Here is a 22,011-nt window from a genome sequence, read left to right as displayed (position 1 = left end):
TGAATGCAAATTTTGTAATTGATTTCTCAACAATTATTTATTGTGGTGTAATGAGGTGACTGAAAATACCATCGTGCTGTGGTAACCCTTCTTGATAAGGATAGTTTTTACAGATGTTGCTTTCCTAGATGTCAGGTGATTGTTCCTTGAAGGCTGGTTATCCTGAGGGAGAGGACTTATAAACAGGACAATGTTTGGTTTTGTCCTTTAACTGCTGGTGTTCTGGATCTGTTTCTGTACCAAGGTGCTCAGACCCTCTTCTGTCAAACTTGAGTTATGTTCCTTCGGCAGCTTTTTGTGTTGCCAGCGTATTGTCTGAGAAATTCTGGGGGAAACAAGTTATATTGTACAGTGTTACAATGCTCGGAGGTGCAAGTCTGGAGAAATATCAACAGGTCTTGTCCTAACAGGATTTGACAAGAGGAGGCGTGGGCAACATGTGGCTTGTGACAGTGCTGTACAGCTGGATGGTGAGCGCTCTGTCCTGTGCCCGGCTGCAGGTGGTGCTGGTGGCGGGGTGGTCTGGACTGGGGGCTGTGTCAAGAAGCAAGTTGTAGAGACCATCTGGGGTTGCCGCAGCAGGATATGGAATTCTCCACAGGTTTGAGGTGGACATATCTAACTCTTTTCTCATGGTGAGCTCCTGAAAGACTGAAAGGGTTTTGACATTCAAAAAGCCAAATTTTATTTAAATAAGTACTAAAATTTTGCTTTTCAAAACAGAAAATTCCAAAGAACTAGGGAAAACAAAGTGGAAGTAAGCTTGTATGCAACTTTCCCACTGCCTGCTATGTCTCTGCTTCCCAGCCTGTCAGTCACTGAGTGGCCCCAAATGTGTATCAAAAATTTTGTGCCATGTCTAAGGGCAGCTGTACCCTGCAGCCCCTGGAGCCCTCTCCTTTGAATGCCCTTGGTACCTCTCCAAGGGGGACAAGGCAAGACGGGCTGTATCCCTGCCCAAGGGTGCTATGTGGCACAGCCACACTCTTAAAGAATCACACACATAATTAGAAGCAAGAAAGCAAACACATAAATAGGGTCATCCTAAGACCCAGTTACATCCCCACACCCTGCTGTGCAAAGTGGACTGGAAGAGCCCTAAAGCCACTGTCATCTTGTGCCTGAGACCTTTCCCCAAAGCTTCTCTCTACTCCATCCCCAGCCCTGCTCCCCAAGGCACTCTGCTTGAAGGGATGAGAAACATCACTTTAGGCTGGTTACATCTCTCTAGAGGGGAAAAAAAGATGAACTGAGTACACAGAATATAACATAGCAGTTTAGGGTGCTGTGCTTCCTATATTTTGTGTATTCTGGGCTGGACTAAGCCAGAAGCTGTGTAATCCTTTGTGCTTTACCTTGCAGCACTCCTGGGAGTCACTGTTGGAAGGGTATGTGGTTTCTGCCAGACGTATGTTCTCTTTAGTTTCACATGTGGTTTGGGTCAACAGTGCAGGATGAGATTTATGAGAGTAACGAAGTAGCTGCTTGTTTTTCAGTAGAGCTCAGGCCCGCAGCAGCATTGAAGCAGTTGAACGGCTACAGAAGGAAATTAAATTGAATCTCTGAAGTAAGCTTCCTTTTATTTACAGTCCAGGCTGAAATCCTGTTGTCAGAAGTTGAGCAAGGCTGCTATCTTCTGTAGCTGCTCTTTCAGCGTTGAACTCCGTGGCTTTAGCATTTTTTGTGGGCTCAGTACTTTGCAGCGCTGTGAGGCCAGGCCTTGTTTTTATATATGAGGGCATGTGTGCACACCCTCGAACTTGCTCTTTTTCATTCTGTTTTAAAATAACAACAAAAAAGTTTTGTAAGGGTGTCTTTCTCTCCATGTGTACAAGTTGGTTAAATGTATTATAACTTCCCTGGGCACTCAGGGAATTCTGTTTTAATGTAATATTTAAAAGGCTTCTTCCAGTTGCAAACAGAGGAACTCTTGTGAACTGCCTCTTTATGCTCTATTTTCTGCCAGTGAGAAACCTGCAAATAATGTGGAAAGGCTCCTTTCATGGTATATACCTCCTCTCAAGCACTTTGTTGTTTTTTTTTTTTTTGTAGAGAGCTTCTGGTGCCACTCAGTAGTGTCATGTCATCGCCCGGCAGAGAAAAAATAAATCAAAGCTGTTGACATCATTCTTCTTTTTCTTACCCCAACACCCAACTGGTCTGTTCAGCTTGTATTATTCTGCATTTGCACAGCTTCTGGTTCTGTGACCCGTTAGGACAGAGCCTGCTTGTACTTAACAAGAGTCTCTTTCATGCTTTGTGGATCTCTCCAGGCCACAGCAGGACACAAAACAATCCCTTTTGCATTTGGTAGTTTCACAGTACTTTTCTGGCAAAGATGAAATAACCTTTTTAAATGAAAAAAAATAACAATATCTTCATAAGCCTAGTTTTGATACAAGGTAATTGTATCGTTTTTGCATTTCATAGAATGAACAGCAGCTTTTTTCTCTGTCAGATCCCAAGATTTTAAGATACTAAAATCCGTAAGGAGAGAGTTATATAAGTTTTTGAAATCAGTATGGAAATAGTTCCTTATGGTACCATCTGATAAGACTTACATAAACAGTCTCTTTGAATCATGACTTAGAAATTTGAATTCAGACTTTTAATTCAAAGAGGCCAGACTTTTGTGAAAGTTCATATGCATATCTTATGGCTTCACATAAAATGGAAGATCTGTATTTCAGAAAACTTGTTTATAGGATACAATCTGCTTTGCACACATGAAACTTCCATCTGTGTATACTATGTGCATTCTGTAACGTTTTAGTTTCTGAGATGTATTTCTGACAAATATACTGTATACTGTTCTAGCCGTCTACTCCAAAATTCATACAGAGAAATAAGGTGAACTGGATTTGAAGGCCTTTCTTACAACTGCTTCATAAAAAGATATCAGGGATTTTTTTGTTCTCCAAAATATTTATTCTAATATGTCTTTCAGAATGTCTTATACCAGAAGAACTTAAGTGGAATAACTTGTCTATTTGTAAGAGATTTCTCAATGAAAGTAAAATTTTGGGTTACGGAAGTAGTCGCATGTCCTGTTATACAAGGGCTCCTTTCCTGTGGTTGCAGGAATCGTTATGTGACCTTGCCTGGATTTGATGTTCAGCTGTGAGTTCAGGACTGTTGCACATTCGGTTGCCATGAGCCTCTTCTTTCAAACATACAGAGCTGTACAAAATGGCCACTGACTTTATGGGATTGTGCTGGACGGGGGCTGCAGGTGCAGGGTGGAACGGCCTAGTCGGGGCCAGTCTGGCCTTGGGGTGCTGGAGCCACAGGGAGCCCGTGGGAGCGTACTACAAATGCTTCATTTACTAGTGGGAGACAAGAGCACTGTGTGTGAGTTTGGGATGTAATGTTTTGAAGTTGGGTCGTGTCTATTTGCTTCCTATTTAAAAAATGAAACCAAACAAACCAATTAAAAAAAACCAACCAACCAAAAAAACCACAACCAACCAACCAAAAAACCAAAATACAAAACCAAAACTAAAAAAATGAAACACATCAGCTTGTACAGAGCGTCTTTTCCTCTGCAATTTCCCTGAATGCTTTGATCAGGTGTTTTCTTCTGCTGGTCTCCTGGTTGTACAGAAAACAAGAAATTAGACTTTGAGTTTTGCTCACCCTGTTTATCTGCTCCAGGGTATTGGTGCGGTCTGTGGTATCGTGGTATGTCTCCCCTCACCTTTTTGTTTGTTTTACTCCTCCCATATGCTGTTGGACACGGGATGTTTTGATTCAGTAAGCTTTTTTCTTGTGGTGTGTGCAAGTGTTTATCCTACTCAAGTTCTGAATTCTTCAGTGCATTCTGCAGGGAAAATGCTTCTGTATGCAAAGCCAAATGAAGCAAAAATGAGTTTCCCTGTTCTTGTTAGTTATGCTTATTTGTCTAAAACTAAATAGTAATGGTCTTAAACCCAAGTTGAGATTATTAACTGCTTATGCATGTGTGTGCATACTCGTGATTCTGCTGAAGTGTTATTTATAGCTGTACAGTACAGATGACTGTTTAAAAAAAGGAATAATCAGCATGTTGTGGATGCTGGCTTCTTTATGTGGAAGTATTGATCTATATAATGTTCTGCAGTGCAGCAGAACTCCTGCTTGCCAGTTTTAACAAGGCAGGCAAAAAATGATGTAAGCATTTAATACTGAGGACCCAGCACAGGCACCCTGAACTGCTGCTTGCTCTTTCTTTACTCTCTCTGCCTATGCTTTGAGTTGCTCTGTACTGCCTTAGGTTTGCACGTTGGTATGTTACTTGTCTGGCAAGAGCGTGAGTGTTACAAGTAATCTTGCTATGTGATAGTGGTGGTATAGATAAAACCAAACACAGAGAATTAATAGTTTGAGAATAAGATGTACCAATTATTTTAATACCAAATACTATCCTGAGCTAAGAGAAACAAGGAAGGAATAAATGCTTTTATGATACTGTCAAGTATACTGTCTGACCCCAGGTGCTGGTGATGAGGGAGGTGGGAATTGTGTCTGTCCACCCTGTGTGTGGGTTTTCACTAGCCAGTGGTATCAAAAAGTCCATTTTGTGCCTGTGTTGAGGAAACTGATTTCTGCCCTGGGTGTCATCTTCCCCCTTGAGCACCACCTGCAGAGACCAGTGCATTGCAGTATTTGAGATTCTTAATACATCATCGAAAACGCCTATTTTTCCACCCAAAGGCTGTCTAGCTTTTTGGTCAAAGTCTCTTACTCTCAATGTGTTACTGCCTTTGCTTAGTCTGTGTTGCCTTTCCTTTGAAATTTAAGTATTAATGGTGCTGCAGTTCTGTTTGCTTCCTTTCCTGTAAAATCCATTTGTTTGCTTACCTGTCGTTTTTATTCTATGTGGATCTGTGTGTACTAATACATTTTCAGTCATTTGAAACATTACTGAAATCGAGGTATAATGAAGTAGAGTTTAACGTAACAGGGATTCAGGGTGCTGTAATGTGAAGAGCATATGATTTGGAAGTTGATTGCCCCTGGCTTCTGTTTTTAGAGGAAGGAAAGGGGTGTGAAGATTGACAGGAGAACTCATAGTTATAACAAGGTAGCTGCTACAGAAGAGGGAGAATTTTTTCTGAAAGTTTTTTTGATGCAGTTCAGCAGTGAAAGTCTGCAAGGTCAGGAAAAGTATTACAGGATTGAAAAAGTTGTCAGTCATTAAGCCTTACATTGCTGAATACTACTGACTACTTCTGAAAGCTTCTAGGAACTCTTTAGTCATTGTTGGGCAGGAATTTGCAAGCCCAAGTAGAAAACTTCTGTAAAATACAGAATTTTGCAATTAAAATGCTTGTCTATATCTGGACACTGAATCAAATACTGAATTCATCTTGAAGCTCCCTTTTGGAGAGTTAAGGTGAAGATTTGGAAGGGGAATAACTGGCAGCAGGAGGCTGACTGAGCATTCACTAGAATCAGACCAGAACCTTCCATCTCACCATATGGTTGACAGCTGCACTGTTCCTATTTGTTGTGATTTTCTGTGTTACACAGGACTGATTGGTGATATTTAACTGCTTTTGAGCACTTGCATAACATTTGAAGCTGCCTTGTTTTGCCCGCTTATCTGAACTCCACAAGTTCCATCTGGAGTGGGGTGAAAATCTGGTTTCACCCTACCCTTCTTCCTTGTGAAATGTCCAACACCAAGCCTAGGGGTAGGTAGGGTGTTTTTGAAATACAAGTTTATTCTTCAAAACTTTGTATTACTTTCTACATGAATTCTAAACTTTAGGATAAGCACTTCAGAAATGCAGGTCTGTTATGGTGGAGGCTGTTGTTACCATGTCCAGCAGTCTTAAAGAGCTGGGCAACTGGAGATCAGAAGGGACTGCAGAGTGTTTTGGAATGGTTTGAATTTACTTCAGGCTGGACAGACTTAATTTTATATATATTCCTTCCTTCTTCAACTGTCAGGGAAAAGTTGTTAAGATAATGGATCCTTTGGGTTGCATAACAGAAAGGGGGGCAGCTGCTTCCGAAGGATTTTGGAAGTGGGACACAAAGCTGCAGGCTTGTCTGCCTCCCCATAACCTCTGCAGCAAATGCACATGCTGAAAGCACCGTGATGCATGAGATCAGTGGTTATTAATAACACATTTTTGATATGAGTAAAGGTTTTATCTGGGGAGTGCAATGTGTTTTAGCAATAAGCACCACACAAAGTAAATAAAATGGCCTTTGCGTCTCTAGTTCTGACCTCATCTCTCTCATTGTTAGTCTTCAAACAGAAGCCCTTTATTATTCAATTATCCCACATTGTGCTCTTATAAATTGCAGTCTTTGACAAGAGATCCTTTCCTCCAGAAACTTCTAGATTGTCTTGAAGGTTAAGTTATTTTTGATCAGAAAAGGCTCTAATGCTGGCTTTAGATTTTCAGAGTTGTGTGATTGGCCTTTTTTTTTTTCAATTGTAATTTGCCTTTGAATGGTTGTCATGTTGTGCTACAGCTCTTTACTGATTGTTTGAGAGCCCACTGGATACTTCAGGTCATTGTAACTGCTTTATGATAGTCTGGACACGGCTGCCCTACTCTTCTCTCTCTCGGTAACGCTATGGGATAAATGACATTTCCACTGTTTCAAACAAAGGTCTGTGTGGATGTAGATTTGCACAGAAGACAGGTGTTTATCAGCTGATGTCTGTCTTTGGAGAAGGGCCACAAAAAAGACTGCTAAGACTTTTTAAACTTGGAGAAGCACCTGCAGGCAGTTGGGAAGGAGCAGAGGCGTCCCCCTTGAGCTCAAGCAGGCAGAAGTTTCCAGCCCTCCACTATCACTGAACTTTCTGCAGTTCAAAGCCAATGTCTTTCTGCAGCTTTTTTTACTGAGACAGTTGCTCTTTAAATAGATTTGGCTGACTGTCAGGCTTAAAATCAAATGATTCAGATTAGGTAAGTGTTTGCAAGACTTCATGTTAGTTTTATAAAAGTCAGAAGCATTTTGGATGAAGATGGAGGACTGCTTGCTATAAAGAATATCTTCATGCAGTATAAAGCTATACTTGACATCAGCAGCTTGCAAAGTCTCACTTTGGGGTGTTTCTGCAGAACATGGTCTCTCCATGCCCCTTGTTGGCCTAAGCAGTTAACAGGAACATAGAGTGGGTTTGTTTTTGTTTTTCGTGGGTTTTTATTGGTTTGAAAAGTTGGTACAAGAACATATTCTTTCTTTACAAAATAACTTGTTCAGTTTTCTCTCTCCAATCATTGTAGAAGCAATAAGCTGCCTGCTAGTTCAGAAATGCCAATGTTACCACTTCAGAGAGCTCTATTCCCAAGAGACAATTTAGCCCATCAGTACCCTGCCTGTGATTTCTCCTAGTGATTGGTACACTGTGCAAATACCATGGTACTGGCTGTAATTACCTCAGTCATAGTCAAGAATGTGCGTTACCCAAGTTTGCTCACTGTTCTATGTAGTCCCTTCAGTTTTGCTTTCCATTATCTTGTGGTGGTCTCAGAAAAGGCCTTCCCAATGTCTTCTGGGAAACCTGTGTTGTTTGTCAGAGGCTTGCTTTACCTTTACTCTCTGAAGAAGTATATCTGTGGATTTGGGGAAACTTTTGGTTTTAATCTTCACTCCAGGATCGTTTTGATAGTCTTTACTAGCAACTTGTAGCCTAGCGTTTGGGTAATTACTTTTGCATCAGATAAATGGAAACATTTTCCTGGTGTCTGAAAGACCATTTACCATAACCTTGCCCAAGCTCTGAGTATATGTTTTCTAACATGGTTCTGGGGAGTTAGCCTAAGTTCTGTGATACTCACAGCTTTGTCATGACTTTATAACGCTTCACAGAGTAGCAATTGTGCAATAGCAGAGTGAATAATAAGGAAGACCAGTGTGAGTCTGTCGTGGGCATCAGCGGCGCTGTCAGATGCTGTCAGTCAGTTCCTGGTTCCACCTGGTAGGCACAAGTCGCACAGAGCCACGTAATTTTGTGCCTTTAAGAGGAAGACTGACAAGTGGGTATAAGCTTGACAGCAAAAGCATCACTGGCTTCTTCCCCCCACATCTTTCTCCCAGCATAGCAATTGAGACAGTAAAAATGCATGCATAAAGCAGAAAGTTTTTTTCTCTATTGTCCAATTTACACTATCAAAAAATTCTTGGAGATAGAGAAGAATAGAAATAATTGTACCTTTTAGTAATTACACTGTACTGTCTAGGTGTACAAAGAAATCTGTCCAGTATTTCTGGCTAACTAAGAATCTCAAAAAGAGGAGACATCCTCAAGAGGAGAAAGTTACCCCTCTTTAGTTGTGCCACAGCTCATTTCTGTCAGGGATGTTTGCCTTTACGATCACTGCCCTGTTCACTCTTTTCTTCATCCAGCCTCATGGTTATTCAGTAGTGGGAACTTTTTTCTGTCCCTCTATTTTATTTTGTCGTCTACAAGACTGAATTTAGACTGACTTGCAAAGATGACTGGCTGGCTTTTCGGATGTCTAAACTGTAAATGAAGGTCTAAATATTGATAGTTCTGCAATTAAACCTAATTGAGTCCATTGAGAAATTAACAAATATTTTCATCCTTTCGGCTACATGGAGAATTTACGTTCTCAAGCCTCTAGTTGTGAACACTCTTTCCCTTTAGCTAAGAACAGCCATGGGATCAGTCAAAGGGATGTTCCTGTGCTCCTTCATGGAAATCGTTGACCCTGCCAGGAGCCTTCTGGGTGAAAACTTCAACTGAAGTCTACTGTCTTGGACCATTCTTTCTTTCTTTCTTAGCCATTTCTCATCTGTTTAGGCTTTCAGAGGTGGACAATTTGCCCTCAACATCATTAATCTACTCCCTACCTCTGGAAAAGGTGGCAGGAACTTGGGGGTGAGGGGGGCTCTTTTCTAAAAACACACACATTCACACATTGAAGCATTTACTTTTTTCTGTATTTTGAAAGGTTATTCAGGAATAGAAGTAATGAAAAATGAATTCTGGACCTCTGCTTTTAGATTTAACAGTGTGAGAAATTGGTGGTTTCAGCCATACCTAGTGCTGAATAGGAGCATCTCCTGTGTTGTTTTAATTCAGCCATGTGCCTGCAATGTTTTATCAAACAATAGCCTAAAACACTTGGAGAGACATGAGACTGCAGTAAGAGAGGAGTGTTCCAACTGTTTTCCCCTTAAAATGGACAGGGATAGTGGGACATTGCCAGAGAGTGAAGGATGCAACTTCAGATATTATGTTTCTATGTGATCGATTTAGCAAAAAAAGAAACCTGTTGCCAAACAGTGTGAATTCAAAGGAAGATCTAGAATATTGGATTTCCTTTTTTTAGTTATATAGTCTTTATAGATATATATGTATATATCTATTTACACTATATAATAACGTTTGTATGATGCTGTTAGAAGGCTGTGCAACTTCTCAAGGATATAGTTAACTTTTTTAATCAGGCTAGCTTGATTAAATTTGTTCCTTATTCCAGTGAACAGTGTTCTTAATATGGTAAACAAAATTCAAGTATCATAAAAGTTTTAGACTTTCTGCCTCAGTTCATTGTGTTTCTAAGATAATGTTTTGAGTAATGAACCAAGAGCATCATTTATGCTTTTGCACCTGGCATTCCTTCTGTTTTGGTCACGCTTCTCTATTAGTAAAATTACAAGAAATGGGAATCCTGTCTCTTTTCTGTAAGAGTAGTTTTCTCAGGTCTGAGGGTTTTTTTGTTTGTTTTCTGTGTGTGTTTTTTCCCCCATTGTTTCTTGTTTTGTTTTTTTAATACAAGAGTTATGTGGAGCTGCAGTTGTTATGGGAAACGTAACAGCAGCTGGGAAACCCCACTGGCAATGGAAATGTAGGGGGTTTCCTTGTACTCTTAAAAAGCTGTTGGCTTTTATGCGTTCTTACTATGGGAGCAGTCTTCCTCAAAAACTTCTTTAATCAGAAATAAGATATGAAAATATTTTCTTCTCACTTAACTATATTATCTGAAGCTTGTGGCGTATCACCCAAGTGCTATTGTGATTTCATTTCTGAAAGTAAATTTTGTTTTTTGTTCTGTGGCTTGGACCACTTACAAGTCAACGTGGTATCTGGGAGCAGCAGCATGTTTGGAGAACACCTGCATCTGCTGACAGGCTTGCGCAGGAATAGCTTTCCGCTCCCCTTACACATCACTGCTGTCTTCTTAGCAACTGTATGTTGAGTGTTTAAATTAACAGAGGGTTATCTTTTTCCAACTGATGGTTTGTCAGTGGTGGATACAAAGCAGGGTATTTTAATAATGGTGGTTGTTTTTTGCCAATATTCTTTTTTTCCTGCTTGCTTTTTGTTACCCTTTTTATGGTAGAGTGGAAGCTAAGTGGGTCTATAAATAATCTGTACAAATAGTGTCTTACATATATTTCAGATTCGTTAGGATTCTGTTTTGTAGCTATTCTATAACTTTGGTAAGTTTTTAGAGGTTGGCAAAATATGTAGCTGCCATATATCTCCAGAGATCTGGTTTTGTCATAACTGGGTGGTTACCAGCTTAAGTGTTTTCTCCTTGTTCTTAACTCTGCCAAGGCCATATAGCCAATTGAGATGCCTGAACTCGCTCCTGTGAGCCCTCATAGCAAGCGTGTGGTAAGAAGTCAGCTCCACTAAGCTTGTGCAAATGCTTACTAGGGGAGTCCTGGACAGCTTGGAACAATCTTGCTGTAATGACAGGCAAACTACAAAGCCCCTGATGCTTATTCCAAGACAATAAAAATCAGTATAGAAAACATATTGACTTTGTCATAACTGAGACAGCTTGGCTGTAAAAAGGACTTAAAAGTTTTGTAGCCCATTTTGAGAGCAGAATCTTGTTTTGTAGTCCACTGAAGAGGTGCTGCTCACAGCTGTGCATCTTGGCATGTGTTAGATTGTATTTTCCATCTTGTCCTAGGTGCTGTGGAAAGGAGAAGACAGCGTGCTTGGCTCAGGGATTTTGTGAGTTAGCACAGAGCCTGCTTGCCTCTGCCCATTCCACACCGCGTTGTGCTCGTCCCTGCGGTGCATGCTTAGCCACTGCACCTATTGCAAGTGATGTTGGTTCACACAGATCCTTAAATTGCTGCTTGAAACTGAATTACCTCACCCAGTATGGTTGACTCATTAAGGGATTGAGCAAAGAAAGGGGGCTGAGGCTGAAGTTGCTTGGAAATGAATCCTGCATACATTCAGCTCCCAGGAATGTGGCATGACAGGCATGGTAATGGTCTGTGTCTGCAGGCTTGCAAGCACATCTGAACATTTTGCATGGCACACTGGCAACCAAGAAGAATATTCATTTGTATATAGATATTTGCCTGCCTTACAGCAATGCTGAGACTTCATTAATATTTGTAAAATGAGCTTAATAGAAATACAAACAAAATATTACTAGAAGGTAATGGGTTAGGTTGCTGTAACACATTTGGAAATGTTGAGGAAGTTCTTCCTGTGTTTTGACAGGAGATGAAGAATTTATAATCATGTGGAAGGTGAAAAATGTGCATTCACAGGTAGCCAGGTTATCTTTGTAAGCAATTATTCTTAGTTAATTTTTGCAAATGCACAAACTCTGTGTGTGTCTATTTTGTAGTGATTTCATGCTGCAATTACTACTTCAGAACATGTGGAATAGTCTCATCTTGCTTATACCAGCCATAATAATTGTTATTATGTATATCAAAAAGGGAAATAATCCTGAATGCCCCTGGAAAATATTATGCAGTTGCCTGTAAAGGAGGCTACCCTTGCGAGAACTTTAAAAACTGTTTTGTTGTGAGTCTTGTGGTTCCTGTTTCTAGGAATTTCTTGGATCAAATTCTTTTTCACATTTCTTGTGAGATGAGGGCAAAATTGAAATTGTGGTGGCAAGAACAGTTGCACTTGAAGGATTCTTTTGGTTTCTTCAGAAGCATCAGTGTCCTTTGGAAGATGACGTATATCACGTGTACCTAGATTAAGTTTTTATAGAGATGCACGTAGCTTCTGATTAAGAAAACCTGGCGACTGTTTTGTTCTGGAGAGAGCTGTGGGCTGCTGAGTCAGGGGAGAGCCTGGCGCCTTTGTCTGCTCCGCCTGCCAAGGTCCGTGCAAAATCCCAGTTCTGGTATGGACAGTGTGCTAGCGTGTATTCAGACTCACAAATCCTGGTGCTACTCTTTGAATGACTAAGATACCTTAAAGAAATTTAACACTTCATGGTCTTGAAGGATAAGTACTGTCATGGAGTTCACATGAATGTTGTGTTTTATTTTTTTAATCTAACTTCCTTCTTAACCCTTCTAACATACTCCAGCGGTCTTGCTCTTATATACTTTTCTTGGAATTCTCTCTTCTTTTCTGTGTTATTTTTTGGAGGGAGGAAGGTTTGTATTTTTTGCTTTGTCTCAGAAGATTCAGTGTATTGTGGGAGGTGAGGCAACGCTGGTCTTGGCAGAACACCACAAAACCAAGAGAGTAATTAAATGACGCAAGCCTTTGATTATTTTTCTCTCTCAAGCTTTCTGGCACAGCCGGGCATTCCGACTGCAAAAGGAAGATCAGGAGAAGAAACTTCTAAAGATCACACACAGAATCAGAAGAACTTTATCGGAGACTATTTGCTGCTTTAAAACTCTTCACTCTCAAGTCCTGGAGTGCTGCTTTTTCTGCTGTGAGGATGATGCCTTTTTCATCACACAAGACAGACGTAACTGAAGGGAGCTGCCAAGGTTTTATTTTGGTTTTGATTTCTCTGCTCCCTTACTAATTGGATTTTTCCGATCTTCTGCAGAAGGATTATAAAAACATTAGAGAATCTGGGATTTTTGGGGTGTGGGAGGTAGCTGTTGTTTCTCATGTTGAAGTTCTGGGACCTCCTTAATTTGCCATTTGTTCCCTGAAGTCACTGCCTGTTTGGAAAAGGGAGAAGCAGCCTAACAGATGAACTTGCACCACCATGGATTGCTTCCCTTTGCAAACTTTATATGTGGCTGCTTGTAAAAGAAGTTTTTGCATACACAAGCATCAAATGAAGAATAGCATCCTGGGCTGGATTTAAAAGAAGCAAAGTGCTTGTGTTCTGATGAAAGGAGAAATTCTGTTTAAACTCTAATTTATAGATGACTGGATGTTGTTCCAGTTTTGAATTTTGGGGAAAGGAAGGAGAGGTCTGATCAAGTCAAATACTCTGCCAGCCTAAACCTTCATGTTCTACAGCTGAAACTGGAAGATGTCTTGGAAAAGAAATTACTTTTCTGTGGGTCGAGGGAATGTACAGGGCATGTTTACTCCACGAAATACCACCTCAATAGCACCCAGTAAAGGTCTCAGCAATGAACCAGGACAGAACAGTTGCTTCCTGAATAGCGCACTACAGGTAAGAGCACGTAATAAATAAATGTCTCTGTCTATTACAGTATTTACTTAGGCTTGACTGTGCAACAAATATAGCCGGGCTTGACTACATTATTGTTTGCAGGCCAAAGAGAGTAAAGCTAAGTTTGGAAATGCAGATTAGTTGTCTTATAGAACAGCCTTTTTTAATTGTCAAGCTTTCCTGATGAAATCAACAGCATTCATATTGTCATCGCTTGGTGTATTTGAGTCTCCTGTTTGTGTAACTTATTATATGTCAAACAAATATGAAAATAAATGTAGAAAGTTTCTTTTAAAATAATAGAATATTGCATAGCTTGCAGTATGTCTATTCCTTAAAAGTAAATTTAACTTTTTTGTTGAACCAGTCAAGTTCAAGTGTTGATAATACCTCTACAAGATCCTTTTTACATAGACCTGTTTTCTTTCTAACAGCTGATTTATAGCTTAATTTAGATGATTGAGTCTTTATCTTTTGATTTAGAAAACGCCTCTTTTCCTGTGTCAGAATTAATGGAGTGCTGTAGCTGCTGTACTGGTATTGCCATGTTTTGAATCTCTGACATTTGAGATTCAGTCCTTCTGGCTGCAGGGTTTAAAAACTTTTCTCCATATCAGTTTCCTTTCTCTTCATATGACTTGTCTGTGTAGCACAGACTGCGTTACTGTGGGGTTTTTTTGTATCTTGGGCATGATTTCTCAACAAAATTCAGGCTTTAAGATACTCCTGTGTTGCAAATAATACAAATAGAAACACCACTGAGCCTCAATAGGCTTAATATGCCATGAAATACAAAGGAAACTTACTAGAAAAGTGGGGTTTCCAGTGATGAACTGTATTAATTGCTTCTGTTAAGTTGCCAGGTGTAGTCACTGGCTGCCTCCTATTATTGAGTTACTGAACCTAGGTCAGAACTAAGTAGAGCTGAACATCAGCTGCGTGCCATACCTGAAGATGGAAGCCTGCAACCCAGCCTTTAGTCTTCTACATAAACCATTTTCTTCTAAAGCTCGAAAGAGATAGGATACCAAAATATATTTACCATAAAAGCTGGATTTAAAAAAAAAAAAAAAATCAAGATGGTAATCATATAATGAAATACATGCTTCTGGGATTTTTAAATATGTTTTTTTTATTGTTCAGTGTTAGTCTGAGAGATTCTTTAATGTTTATTGGTCCTTAATAGTAAGTATTTCTATAAACATTTAAGATAAACTCCAAAGGCAATTACATCAAAAAGTTGGACTTATTCTTAAATTTATTATTTTTTTTGTCCTTTTGTGAAGTCTACGGTAGTTCTTCAGGAATGTTGTGTGTAATCAGATGATTCCAAGGCTTATGTTGCCTCCCAGGCCCTTAAGTATAGGGAGAATTTGAGTATAAACATAGCCATGACAATTCTGAAGTTTCAGAAAACTTTACAGATTAAGCATTCAATAAACATGTTTTTAAAGATAAGTTTAGGTAGCGCTTGTGTGCTATGCTTTAGTTAACAAATTGTTCCAACTGGAAACAACTTCTTAAAACCAGCACAACCTCTTTCAGAGTGCTAAACTTTTTCTAGCCAGTTGCTCTGGACAGATGAATCATAAATAAGCAGTTGGGTCCCTCTGTTCAGGCTAAGGAAGCCTTTAGCCAGCCGGATGCCAGCCTGGACCTTGCTGCTCTGTCCAGAACCTGGCAGGACGCGATTTAGGCCAGGGCTCCTTTCAGTGCCAGCTTCGGCCTCCTGAAAGGCTGGTGGCTCTGAGGCTTGCAAGAAAGTCCAGTTATTGCTAGTTGAAGCTGAAAGAGCCAGCACTGACCACATTTTTACATAAAGAACTGACTGTGAAACACCTCAGAGATTGGTGTTGTTGCTGTTTTACAGATACAAATTTAGATAATTGCCCAAGATTGCACAGATTTAGTGGTAAAACTTAAGAATAAGACTTGGTGCTGTTATAGTAAATGTTGCACCTCACTGTTGCTAGAACATGTAAAAGCCTGCTTGCTTTTTATATGCTGTGACCATACCTGATCATGTACCTGGAATTACTACCATACCTGTCCTGAGAGAAAAGAACAGCTGGCCACACACATTGGGGTTAGAAATCTACCTGTAATCATGGCATGTATATACACTTACTAATGAGAATATTGGGCATAACGGCTTTTAGTAATTTATCGTCTTGACTTGCAAGAGCTTGCTAATGTAATGTAAGTTAATATATGTGAATGCAAAAGCTGAGGAGTGAGGATGAAAGTGTCAACTTGCGGATAGACAAAAGGCATCCTGTTTCAAAAGGGATGTTCACTGACATTCGTGTACTTTTGGATTTATTTAGCATGTGCAATTTTAGAGCTTCATGCAGTATTTTATTTTATATATTAATTGACTGTACCCCTTTTTGTGTTTCAGGTTCTCTGGCATCTGGACATTTTTCGACGCAGTTTTCGTCAAATCACAACGCACAAATGTATGGGCGATTCTTGCATATTCTGTGCTCTTAAGGTAAAAGTTGGAAATAATTTTTTTTTTTTTAAATTAAACAGAAATATTTCTGATATTTGTCAAATATATGTAATCAAACTTGCATCTGGAAACTTGTGAGAGCAAAGGTAAATCTGATAGATACTGGCCCAAGACACTTGTAGCACTGTTTTTAAAATATGTTAAAGCCAATAAATTGTGAAAATACTGTAGTTACAGTTTCAGATACAAGGTCTCTTAGCAGTGGAGTGCAGATCATTGTGATCCTCCATGTTCTTCGAAAGATTAGTTCAGCAAGTAAAACATAGGTTTGCTTTGTTTCTTCTAATTTATCATTTATCCACAATATACTGTATACAGTTATTATGCTCTTCAGAAGTTACCTTTCCTTCAGAGCTGCTTTATATGTCAACATGGAGAAGGCCATGTTTTAAGCCTTTTAAGTTTTAAGCCCTTCTGTTCAAAACTCGTGACTATGTAAGACTAAAAGGTATTTTCTACTGTAATAGTTGATGTTTGCATTAAATGGCTCAGCTGTTTGTGGTTTATTAAAAAACGAAACACCAAGAAAAACCCAACAACATCAATTCCGTTTGTAGATGCCGATACAATAACTGACTTTCATAGATGCTGCCTGGACAGTAAGATCTAGATGGTATCTCTCGTTCCAACTGCTCTTACGTACTTGAGTAAATTGAGCAATCCTACATCTCTGTTTGTCTCTGTGCATTCATTTTTACCACTTCTGGGGTTTTTTGTGCCCTCTTTTCCAAGATTTGCCACTTGAAACCCATGGCTCCCTCTAACCTTCTGGGAGAAATGGGTGTGATGGAAACACAATGAAAATACCACCTTTAATCTGCTTGAGCAGTGATTGATTTTTTTTCTCTTTTTTTTTCTTTTCTTTTTTTTTTTTTTTTTTTCTGAAACAGTACTGAGACATTTTCTTTGATCACAAATGGATTGCAAAATCCAACTAAATATATAAATTCATTGCAGGAGAATTTATTGTATCGTAAATTCTGTGTGCAGTAGAAGGACAGACAGCATGTCTTAAAATATGGCAAAATAAAGACTACAAGGTTTAAGATCTGAAGTTCACAGGCAGTATTTACAGTATAATAGCTGTCTTGCTACTGTTAAGTGGCTTTACTGGTGCGCTGGTACAGACAGGCTTGAAGTGAGTTATCTAGTGAGTTTTTTGGGCTGTTGTTGAGGGGTTTTCCCTTGCAAAGGAACAGCAAAGGGGAGACTATTAAGGCATGAAAGAAGATGAGATAAATTTCCCTTCAGAAGGAAATTACTTAAGACATATCTGTTGAAATGATAAGGTGGGATGATGTTGACAGCAATATCATCGGAAGAGGAAATATCAGTGACTTAGGAGCAAGATAGCACACCATAAGTGAGAAATACATCTATCCTGACAAAGAAAAGATGGAACATTAAATACATCTCCTTCCTTACAGGGAAGTGACAAGACTCAGGCTTGATCTGGTTTGAGTTCGTTAAGTTCAGTGTGATAAATAATTTAAAGCCAATTCTTGAATCATGCCCATTAGTATTGCCAAGTGATTGTTGGTATTCTTTGGCAGCTGAGATGAGGACAGAAAGAAAAAGATTTAGGAAATTGTCACAAATGTAAGCTTTTGCTGTTCTGGGCTTTAACCTAACAGCAAGATATGGCAAGGAAATACCAGGAGATCAGACAGATTCTGCCATTTGGGTGAAAGTAGACTGAACTCTGAGACAGTGTTGAGAGGTTTTAATGTAAAGACAGTAGTTAAGGGTCTTTTTTCCTAATGAGACTACCGAAAAAGAGGGGTGGCGGAGGAGGGAGGGAAACAAGCAAAAAAGATGTCGCAGGAAAAGGAGAGGATGAATCTTTGTGGAACTGGTGTTGAAAGATCAACTTTGAACAAAGACGCATCTGGATTAGCAGTACCAGTATGAGAAGGGAAGGCACTACCGTAAGACTGTAAGATGACAGAATGTATGTATTAAAAGCAGACGCTGGGTTGCAGAGTGTTTAGTTTTGTTGATAAAATCCTTGCTTTTGATGTCTTGCTGAAGTGTGCAGTATGCTATTATAAACTTGGAAGTGACAGGCAGAGTGGCAGAATTCACAAATTGGATGCCTGCAGCCATATGCTTATTTTTTAAATTAAAGCAGCCTTTGAAAAAAACTGCTGTGCTCTCTTCTTGCTCCCCGATATTTGCAAAGATTTTTGTGGTTTGTTTCCTATCTGAAGTTCTTACAATGCCATGCTTAGCCAGAAGGTGTTACAACCCTTAGTTTCCAACAAAGCTATAATGTTGCTCCAAGTCTGCTAGTACTTCTGCACGTTTAAGAAAACTTGCATCTGGTTGTGTGCAGAAATCCTATAGCTCACAAAACTCAATATACAATGAAAAACTCTGAAGAAATGCATAAACAAGTAAAGAATTATCTAGACAAGTATTTCTGAATATGGGCAGTGACCAGTACTTGACAAAGTATTCCAACTGGCTTTAACCCAACCCAAAATGTTAGTGTTTTCTCTGTCTACAGTCTGTTCTTCATGAGAAATTTCAGTGTGTTCTGCTCAAGCCTAAACCAGAACCTTCAGAAAGTTTACAGACATCTGTTGTAAAGCTATACAAGAGAAAAAAATACATAGAAATTTGTTTGTTAAATGTTACATAACTGTTTTACTTCCAATTCCCATAGGTTCATGAAGCAACTCACAATTTGATGTTTTTCTCTGGGTGATACTGTGACAAGTTTCCATCCTTATTAATTTGTGTAAAATGTTGATGTTTGTATGCAAATATTGTATAATTTCCCTCCATTTTTATGTTGTTATCAAGTCAAGTAATATTATAAAGGTGAGTAACAAAGGGTGTCACGTAACTCTAAGTGAAATTGGGGATGCAGACCCCCACCTCACCCCTCCAACATGTCTCAAACACCAAAAACATAGGTTGTCTTTCTTGCATGCAACTGAAAACATAGGGATATTAAACGATAAAGATATGCAGAAGAGATAGTCCCAGCTCATGGAGATGATCATGTTCATCTTTATATCCTTAAGTGGGCAGTAGAGGGAGAAAAAAGGCTGAGGTTTTTACTTGTTCTCTGCTGCCCTCTGTATCAGTGTTCTCAAACTGCTCGTTCTTTTTCTCTTGTAAATGTCTGGCTGGCTGGCACACACTATCTGTAAACTTGTATAAAACAAATGCAATAATGTACTTAATAATACACCTAATACTGCAAGCATCACCAAGAGCACGTTTTGTGTCCCAGTGGAGCAGGATTGTCCCTTCTCTTTCCCTGCCCCAGCTCTCCCATCTGCTGTGGGAGCCTTTCCCTGTCGACCTGCCAGGGTAATGCCAGCTTAGCTGCCAGGTCTTTGATGTCATCTTTCTCTTGAATCTTGCCTTAGGCTTGGCTAATATGAGGGAGAAGATGTGGCTGGATCCAGAGGGAACACAAGAATTTGGAGCTCTATACCATGCGAAAATCTCCCATTAGGGTCTGGGGAGAGGTAATTAGCCTTGCATGCTGTCAGGTGGATCTGCCCGAAATCCCTGTCTGGACCAAGCAAGGTGGAGGCAGGACATGGTTCCTCTTCTCCAAAGCATGCTGGCATGTTCAGGTCCCAGCCTGGCCTGGGAAAGGGGCGATACTTGGTGGGGGAAGAGTCTATGTCGTGTCGCCCCCTCTGCTCCAGGTTCCCTTCACAGGAGACCTCCTGTGTTGCACAGAGAGGGTTCGCGTTCTTCCCCAACGTTGAACTGTTGCTCTGAAGGCAGCGTCCTGTTCCCATTGACTTTAGAGGAAGATAGTCTTCTCTAACCTAAATTTAGCCTTTGAATAACACCAGAGAAGTTGTATTTTTTCCACACTTTCTTGGCTTGCTGCGGCTGTTTCTAGGGATTCTGATGGCAGGCAGGCACAGTATTTACTGTAAATGCTCAACTAGTTCTATAAATAGTATTTGTAATTTTAAATGACTTTTATTTATAAAATGAAGGATCACAGGACAGTGATGTCATACCTGAAATCAAATCACATTTTATTTTTGTACTGCATTGAAGACATCCATTGCACAAATTCCTGAAGTGATTTTAAAACTTACCGTTCTACCTGGCTACAAAATGAATCTTGAAATAATTCCAGACATAAATTCATTGGTTATTTTGAAGGAATCTTACATCAACAGCTATAAAAAGACAAGGGAGAGCTGCAGACTCTGTGCTGGAATCCCAGATACTGTTCCTCAAGATCGTAGCATTATTTAAGAGGTTTTTTTCAGTGCAGAGGCTGTCCTTACTGCTCTGTGGTTTGCCTGCCATAACACTGGAACAGCTTTTTGTTTTATTATTAATGTTGAAGTCTACTGTGTTTTATTTTCCTTTTTCTAGATCTTGACTTTGCTTTGGTGTTTGTTTATCACAGCTGGAAGAGGACAGGAAGGGGGAAATCCGTCCACTGTACTGAGCATGCCACAGAGAGTTTGTTCTCCTTCCAGGGATTGTGCTGGGAGCTCCGTAGTGCCAGGATATGGGACAGAGTGTTTTTTGTAGTTTGCAAAGAAGAATGCTCTATTGATTGATAAATTCCAGTAGGGCTGGTCTTTTTTGTAGTTTTGTCATGTGCAACAAAAGCAGGAAGAATGTGAATTTTCTGTATAGAAAGTATGTTGTTTTCTGAGGTGAAAACTGAGAACAATAGGGTATTAGAGTGCTTTAAAGAAGTGGAATGACTATAGCTCGTGGTTCTGATTAGCCACCTGATTGAAATGGTGGGATTTGTAATTAAAACTTCATTAAATGAGACAGTAATAGGTTTCATCCTCTTGTTTTATGCTTTTTTCCAAATCAGAATAGTATTTCAGACTGAGACGGTAGTAAAAATATATAAAATAATTACTTTTATTATTTAAACTTGTTTTTTTTAGTTGGCACTTGCAGTTAACTGCCTGAAAAATAAACTAGCAGCAAGTACATTTTCCTGAGTTAATAAACTGGTAATTGAAACTTCCAAATAATGACTGCCTGTTTTAATCCTGATCAAGCAGTTAATAAATTGTCACCTAGTTGATATGGATGCTCTGTGGTTTGGGTTTCTTTTCCTGACACCCTCTTAAACAAAGCTTGCGGCAACTATATTTTTATTTCATTTTGGTAGTAGCCGGGGTGCATATTGTTACAGTCTGTGTTGGAGACCTGATGTTAATGTTTAGGGCACAGTGTGAGTAAAAATGGAAGAGAGTGTGTAAAAGAAAGGAATAATGGAAATCTAGGTTAATTTTTGTCAGACCTGGAGGTTTGGAAAGAGATCCAAAGACACACAGCCATATAGAGCTAGATTTATTTGTACTCTTGAAGGCAAATATAACATGAGGAGATGTGGAGAAGAAACGTGAGCTACTGGAAATACTGTGGGTGGAAGCTGGTGTGGTTGGATGGGAGAAAAGTTATTTTAGCAGCCAGAATTGTAACTGAAACACATTGTTGTACTGAATAAGAGACTGCATCAGAGTGCGATGTTCTGGATGAGAGATTAAGTACTGTAGACCAGAAAAAAGTCCAGTGAATGGAATGGAGTAAGAAGGGCATGCTATTGGAATGGAGAGGAAGTTTAAAAATAAAAATACTGTCACAATTGAGGGACAGCAAGAATGATATTGGTATGTTGAGCAGTCAAAGGATGAGGATTGGCAATGCTAATAGTTGTGGCTTTTGTGAAAAGGCAGAAACTGTTCCATGTAGGGAATACTAAAGCATTTGGGGGGAACAAGTTTTGTTCTTTGAAAGAAATACCATCACTGCTAGAGCTGCCGCGTTATCCCCATCCAAAAGGAACTTGCACACAGTACTGGGAAAGAATAGTTAGTTCTCAGAAAGGACAGAACTCCAGTTTACAGTGCATGGACGCTGATCCGATTCAGTAGCTGTTGCCTGTTCTCTTTAGCCATCAATTTATTCTTATGCCAGCCTGCTTCTACATGCTTGATTAAAAAGTCATATGTGTATGTGTATCAAGTCTGGGGTTTGTTTCATCAGTATGGTTAGGCACGCATTGCAGATGTCAGTTTACCCCAAATAGATTGAAGACTTCTTTCCTAGGGAGAAAGCGGATTCCAAACACTGTTAGAGATAGTTTGGAGCAGATCTTGTAAACCATGGGGAGGATTCACAGAGATTTCA

General features: G+C 39.6%; 1 protein-coding gene across 12 annotated transcripts in view; it reads left to right on the top strand.

Moving 5' to 3' along the window:
- The window catches only part of USP54 (ubiquitin specific peptidase 54), a 102,472-nt gene that overhangs the window by 37,171 nt on the left and 43,290 nt on the right, over nt 1-22,011 (top strand). For 11 of the 12 annotated variants that reach the window (XR_010473631.1, XM_065068469.1, XM_065068471.1 and 8 more), the window contains 2 exons: nt 12,486-13,343; nt 15,745-15,837. Coding sequence is in view for 11 of the 12 variants with exons in the window: in XM_065068469.1 (XP_064924541.1) it covers nt 13,197-13,343; nt 15,745-15,837 (240 nt within the window). In the remaining variant the exon portion in view is untranslated. Of the gene's footprint in view, nt 1-12,485; nt 13,344-15,744; nt 15,838-19,241; nt 19,344-22,011 lie in introns of all 12 variants that reach the window. The other variant, XM_065068470.1, reaches the window with a different exon arrangement.

The sequence above is a fragment of the Columba livia genome, chromosome 6 (genome assembly GCF_036013475.1).
Source record: "Columba livia isolate bColLiv1 breed racing homer chromosome 6, bColLiv1.pat.W.v2, whole genome shotgun sequence".
Taxonomy (NCBI): domain Eukaryota; kingdom Metazoa; phylum Chordata; class Aves; order Columbiformes; family Columbidae; genus Columba; species Columba livia.
Note: the sequence above shows the minus strand (reverse complement) of the source record. Positions and strands in the feature narration are given on the sequence as shown.